At 41.2% G+C, this 6,392-nt stretch overlaps 1 protein-coding gene across 8 annotated transcripts in view; it reads left to right on the top strand.

Moving 5' to 3' along the window:
- p2rx1 (purinergic receptor P2X, ligand-gated ion channel, 1) overlaps nucleotides 1-6,392 on the top strand; it is a 39,515-nt gene that overhangs the window by 3,432 nt on the left and 29,691 nt on the right. For 7 of the 8 annotated variants that reach the window (XR_004659066.1, XR_004659067.1, XR_004659070.1 and 4 more), the window contains exons 2-6: nucleotides 1,762-1,906; nucleotides 3,273-3,344; nucleotides 3,685-3,754; nucleotides 5,633-5,720; nucleotides 5,910-5,990. Coding sequence is in view for 2 of the 8 variants with exons in the window: in XM_034890053.1 (XP_034745944.1) it covers nucleotides 1,762-1,906; nucleotides 3,273-3,344; nucleotides 3,685-3,754; nucleotides 5,633-5,720; nucleotides 5,910-5,990 (456 nt within the window). In the remaining 6 variants the exon portion in view is untranslated. The remainder of the gene's footprint in view (nucleotides 1-1,761; nucleotides 1,907-3,272; nucleotides 3,345-3,684; nucleotides 3,755-5,632; nucleotides 5,721-5,909; nucleotides 5,991-6,392) is intronic. The other variant, XR_004659068.1, reaches the window with a different exon arrangement.

The raw sequence follows: 6,392 nt of genomic DNA, 5'->3' as shown, positions 1-6,392 counted from the left end.
CCCCCCCCCCTTCCTCTTGGATGTAAGCTCCGACTTACTGTGCATCATTTGATTTGCCTAACCGATAGAAGCTGTGGCTTTTAGCTTACTGTGCAGACGACAGGCTACCTCATTTCAGTTTGAAAGACGTTTCTGTAGCTGTGAGGTTCTTTCATTTCTCACAGACAAAAGAATGTGTGCTGCAATACATGCAGTCCTTTGGGCTTTCTGCTGGGGGGTAATTGCTTTTTACACCCTATATAAAATAGCTCAGCATGTGTCTACGTGTGTGTACATACATCTATCTTCCCTGTGCACACCAGCTGTTAACCATATCTGCTGGCCAGACTCACAGACAGAGCTACACAAGGACAAGCTTCACTCTGCAGAGCTCAAACGCGACAAACTTGGAATATTTAAAATGTGTCTCAAAACCAAGAATCCTGTGCCCGGGTTGGACAGTGGCACAGCAGGCGCACAAGTACATTGAGGTCTATGCTTCAACGGAGAGGTCCAGGATTTGAATCTGACCTGTGGTGATTTCCTGTATGTCTTCCTCCCTTTCTCATCTAAGTGTCCCGCCACAAATAAAAGGTGGAAAACCCCCCAAAACCAAGAGCTCTACAGTTAATCTCAAATATCTTCAATCCGTGGTCTTCAATGTTTTTTAAGGCACTGACCCCTTAACTGAAAGAGAGATGGAGCATGTACCCCCTACTACATACAGTATGTAGTATATAATGAAGTTGCATATTAAACTTGCCTGCAACAACATGTAGGGTGGTCTAAAGCCTTTATACAAACCTTTTTAGTGCAAAATACTAAGCTATTAAAACAATGGTTAGCATGATTTTATGCATGTTTTTTTTTAAGCATACATGTGGTGTGGCACAGTAAATCCTCGTCATGAACTGTGTCTGCAATAAAAATCAAATAAATCTTTAGAGAACTTTCTCAAGGGGACACCAAAGGTGCTAAACTAAAATATAAAATATTTACAGAGGAAACCCTAAAGACTGGATAATTGAAGTAAGGGAGTAGGCATATTAACCTTTGTGTTGTCCTCCATTCAAACATGCACTTACCGGTTGAAAACTTAAAATCAACTTTTCCTGACTTTTGGCACTTTTTAAAGTTAAAATTAAAATTTATTTTTATTACGTTTAAAGCTTCTTTTCACCACCGTGTATAAACACCATAACACCATCTTATCATCACTAGTTTTACACTCATTTTTGGAATTCATGGCCTACAAACATCAATTATAGAAAATTATACCTAATTCTAGAGTTGCAAAAGCAGAAATTATGATTTATTTAGACTAATATTAAAGGAAGGATAATCCCTTCTGTGATTATCCTTCCTTTAATATTAGAGAATGAACAAAAAAATAACTTTATTACCACAAAGTCGTGAAATATGTGTGGCAGGGCATGATTAACTGACATGTAACATTGCTGCATCCTCAGATTCTAATCTATTTTGAAACTAGAAAGTTTTATCTAATGTGTCAGATTTGTCTTAGTGATAATAAAAGGGACGACCTTTAAAGTATGACCGCCGTGACATGTCTCAACCACAATCACTTGCACACGTGTCCCTGTGAGCTATGCTGCAGGCATGTGGGATTGCAGAGCAGAATGTCAACATCACCCCTGCATGTCCATGCCTGTGGGGTTGGCTTGATGGAGGGTTGGCTGGGGTGAAGTGGGAGTCTCAGGTGCTCACATGCCTGACTCAGAAACCTCATTCTGTTAATAATGCCAACTGTGTCTTGTACAGGTGGGTGTTCATCTACGAAAAGGGCTACCAGTCCACAGACACAGCAATAAGCTCCGTCTTCACCAAAATGAAAGGAGTGGGCTACACCAACATAAAGGGAAGTGAGAGAGTGTGGGATGTGGCCGACTACGTCTTCCCTCCACAGGTTGGTGAGCTTTTACCTCACATGTGGGGACATTTCAAATGTGCTCATCATGGATTAGACAAGAATTTGTTTTGCCCCTGGTTTAAGTCATTGACCATTGTTAGCAGTGGCGTAGCACAACATTCTGGACCCTGTTCTAAGGCTGGCACCTATCGGCACCCACAGTTCTTATTCTACCACACAATCCAGTACATTGACACTGGAAATCTTTCTAAAGTACATATATATAATCTAATACACTGACAGTAGAAACCTTTATAAATTACATATATAATGACAGATTTTGTGTTGAAAGTTTACATTGTATGTTTCTGTGGAATCAGCCAGCACGATGGATTTCTATGTTCTGATTGGTTGCTGGCGTAAGCCGTTGAACCACGTCAAAGCTCGTAAAATTGGAAAATGTCCACTTTTTGATTGATGTTCAACACGCCCCTAACACGATGCCGCTGCGAGGAGCTTCCATTGAAAATGTATGACTTCCTGTCAATTTAAAAAGATCAAGTCGGCGGAGGTGTGGACGTACAGTTGGTCTTTCTTTCACAAACATCCGTTTTGGCTAGATTTTATATGACAAAACCAATTAATGACGACACAGACTAATGTTACTGCTGGTTTCTAAACCTGGATGACAGTAATCTGGCTTCATCAACATCAAGGTGTCTCCGGCCATTTCTGTGGGGAACTGAGCAAACAACCTAACAAAGATGGACTCTGAGCAAATACATATCACTGTTTACCTAACAAGTTGGTGTGTCCTGTTAATTGTAAAAAAGAAATAAAGAGACTCAATGTTGAGAGAAGATTGTTGTGTTTGCTTTGACATCTGGGTGTGGGCCTTTTTTTACAGTTGAGTGTGGGTTTGGCAAGATACACCCAACCAATGGTCACTTAGGTAGACTTTGATCAGGTATCAACTACGACTTTGTCTTTATTCTGAAATCTAACTCTTTGTCTGTGACTGCAAATATTACCCAGACTGTTTCGGTTGAACTTATTTTCAGTCAGGAACAATTGTCAATAGATGGAAACCCAATTATGCTTGGGGCTGCCGCTCTTGATAAGGCTCCCTGGCCCAGCCAAGAAGCATGCTAAGACAGGGAGCACCATGCAGAAACACCCTGGGAACAAAAAAAGACCACTGAAAAGCATTTGAGTCAGGTTAGGACTCTGGACTAGGACAGTGGAGGCCAGGGCGGGGGAGGCAAAGCGGGGGGGACGCAGGGATCAGGGAGGAGGGAGTCACATTTAAAAGGTGCACTATCATGTTGCCTAACAACTAATATATCCTTTAAAATGTCATTTTATGGCATAAATAAACAGGATTAAAATGTAACACCTTGCTTCTTCTAACCCTAAACTTCAGGGAGACTCATCTTTTGTGGTAATGACAAACTACATTATAACTGAAGGCCAGAAGATGGGAAAGTGTCCAGAGGTAGGTAGAAATGCTCCCTCCCCGTTTCTTACTTCCCTTCATTCCCGCCGACTTGTACACTTCCATAAATAGTCAAACTAAACAGGAATCGTGTCTCATTCCAAGACTGTTTCTGTAAGTGGGTAATTGTGTTGCTGTCGAGAAGCAGAGAAAAAATCTCATTCTAAACAACTTTCAATTTAAAGGCCTGAACATGACATACACAGCAGTTTCTGTGACCATACCAGCACATGCAAAACAGTTTCTTTCCCACTGTTGTGTTGTTATCATGTTGTTCTCATCCACATTCCACGGTTGGGCCTGGTTGTGCACACTCTGACCCCCATCTCTTTGTTTACAGCTGGACGGCAAGCACAACTGCAGCTCTCACGCTGACTGTGAAGGAGGGAGTTTCAAACGTACGGGACATGGTAAATCCTGACGGCCCGACAGTGTGTGACAGCAGCAGTCCTCACTGAGTAACCGTCACCCTCTGCTATCTCTTCTTCGGTGGCGGAGTGTTTGTACTTGTTGTACATGTACTATACTTGAGTCTTTTCTTTTCATACCACTTTCTACTTCTACTCCGCTACATCTCAGAGAGGAATACTGTTCTTTTTACTCCACTACATTCATCTGACAGCCTTAGTTACTAGTTACTTTAGTCACTAGTTACTTTATTTACTCCACCACATTCATCTGACAGCCTTAGTTACTAGTTACTTTAGTCACTAGTTACTTTATTTACTCCACCACATTCATCTGACAGCTTTAGTTACTAGTTACTTTAGTTACTAGTTACTTTATTTACTCCACTACATTCATCTGACAGCTTTAGTTACTAGTTACTTTAGTTACTACTTACTTTACAAATTAGGATTTTTGCACAAAAAACACATGTATTTTATAAACTCTGATTTCTGATTATAAATGAAACTACCCAACAATATAACGGCCTACAAGTCCAGCTGAGATGATTAGACTATTAATCATTTAGTTGATTGATTGTTTCCAGTTTCTAAAACGTGAGGATTTTTCTGGGTATTTAATACTCGAAGTACATTTTCCTGATGATACTTACATACTTTCACTTAAGAAACATTTTCAATGCAGGACTTTTACTTGTAACCGAGTATTCTTAGTGTGGTATCAGTACTTTTCCTTTTAGAATCTGAAGACTTCTTCCACCACTATTTCTTTTTGTTGAGCCAGAGACAAAAGCCCTACTCCAACTTTAACTTCTTAAAGCCAGTTCCAGGATGAGGATGCGCTGAGGAAAGTAGGGAGTCATGGACAGGAATGGTACGGAGCAGTGTTTGCACAGTGGGTTGTGGCTCTGGACGGGCTCACACGGTAGAAACTAAGATACACAACATCTGATCTACATCATTGTCACTGCTAAGGTAAACACTCAGATGTAATATGTGCATTGCTAGACTCCAGCACCGAGAAAAAAACAGATTCACATCAACAACCTCAGACTTAATCCAAGCTTGCAAGTACAACCCTGCCTTAAGCAAGTAGACACATGCACGCACAGTATATATAATCCCAGACGTCCCAATAACTCCTGGGCATGTGGGCCGACCCAAACCATAAGCACATAGAGACATCAAAAACAAATAACCATTCAGATGAGCCTTTTTTTAATAGGGCCACACATACAGTGTCATTGGCAAGTTCCAAGAGCAGTTACATAAATGTATTGTCCTCCATCTGTCCCGGGGGTTGAATGTGGAGCCTTTCAAGCCCTCTGTGCCAGACATCAACTTCAATGAGACCAATGTTAGCCAAAGCTTTACATCTGTCTGTGTCGCTGCAGTCAAATTCATCTTCAGGTGCCAGTATCTCTTTGGAGGCGGCGTAATGTCTCTGTGCTTGTAGACAAGTATGGAGTGGTGGCGGGGGGGTGGAGTGTAGCTAAACAGACTGGTGAGCTCCAGTGAAAGGTCAGAGACTGAAAGCTGAGTGACCTAAGAGAATCTCAAGATGTTTTAAAGGACTCAAGCTTCACATGATGAGAGGCTGATTGCGACGTAGCCAATCACATGGAGAGAGATTCCCTGCAGGGATCAGGGCGAGATAAAGAAATCAGCTATTTCAGCGCTTGCTTCGCTTCTCCTTTTTATCTCGCCTGCTGCTGCTGATGTTAATTCCAGATAGTTTGATAAAAGAGAATATTTAGAATTGCTTTACTATTAAAGCATACACACGTCTTTCTTTCTTTGTGTGTTGTTGCTGCTTGAAACACTTGCTCCGGTTTGAAGTTGTGTGTTCAATGCCGAACTCTAGTCTGCTTTTACTTGAAGGACAAATGACGGGGGTCTGCCTGAACGCCACTAAGACCTGCGAGGTGCTGGCGTGGTGTCCTGTGGAGGATGATGTCATGATACCAGAGTATGTAAAAACACTGAATCTTTCACACTGCAAGCTAGATCGATAGATCGATAGATCGATAGATAGATAGATACAACTTGAAAATACAAAAAATTGGATGTGATAAACAAAATTGTGATGATTTTATGTGTCTCAGGATTCTGGATACTGGGTTTCTCACTATTCTCTCTTCTGTTTTTTCCCGTCTAGTCCTCCTATGCTGATGTCTGCAGAGAACTACACGCTGTTCATCAAGAACTCGGTTACCTTCCCCGCATTTGGCGTCTCGAGGTGATGCACCTCAAACATTTCAATATACATTTGGCTCAGCAGATGCTACAAATGTTTCCACAAGAAGACGGATGAATAGAAATGAGTCAGCTTTTTTTGTACGTTGTCATAGCTTCGTCCTAAGTGGAATAGTGCTAAATAACGAGAAAAGGCAGGTAAGATCTGAATTGCATCATGGTAATGGACTTGTAGGACCTTGTGTTTTTGAACTAAAAGTCAGGATATCTCGGCTTCTACTGCACTGATTCAGACTTTTAAAAAACAAATCTTAGTCTCTGAAAGTGTGAAACCGGATTGATGGAGTAGCCCTAACAAAGGTTTTCCCACACGAGGGGTTTGAACTCGTGTTGTTGATGAAATCAATGCTTAGATACAATAAATGCCTTAAGGGCTTATTTACTA

Source organism: Etheostoma cragini, chromosome 13, assembly GCF_013103735.1.
Source record: "Etheostoma cragini isolate CJK2018 chromosome 13, CSU_Ecrag_1.0, whole genome shotgun sequence".
Classification (NCBI taxonomy): domain Eukaryota; kingdom Metazoa; phylum Chordata; class Actinopteri; order Perciformes; family Percidae; genus Etheostoma; species Etheostoma cragini.
Note: the sequence above shows the minus strand (reverse complement) of the source record. Positions and strands in the feature narration are given on the sequence as shown.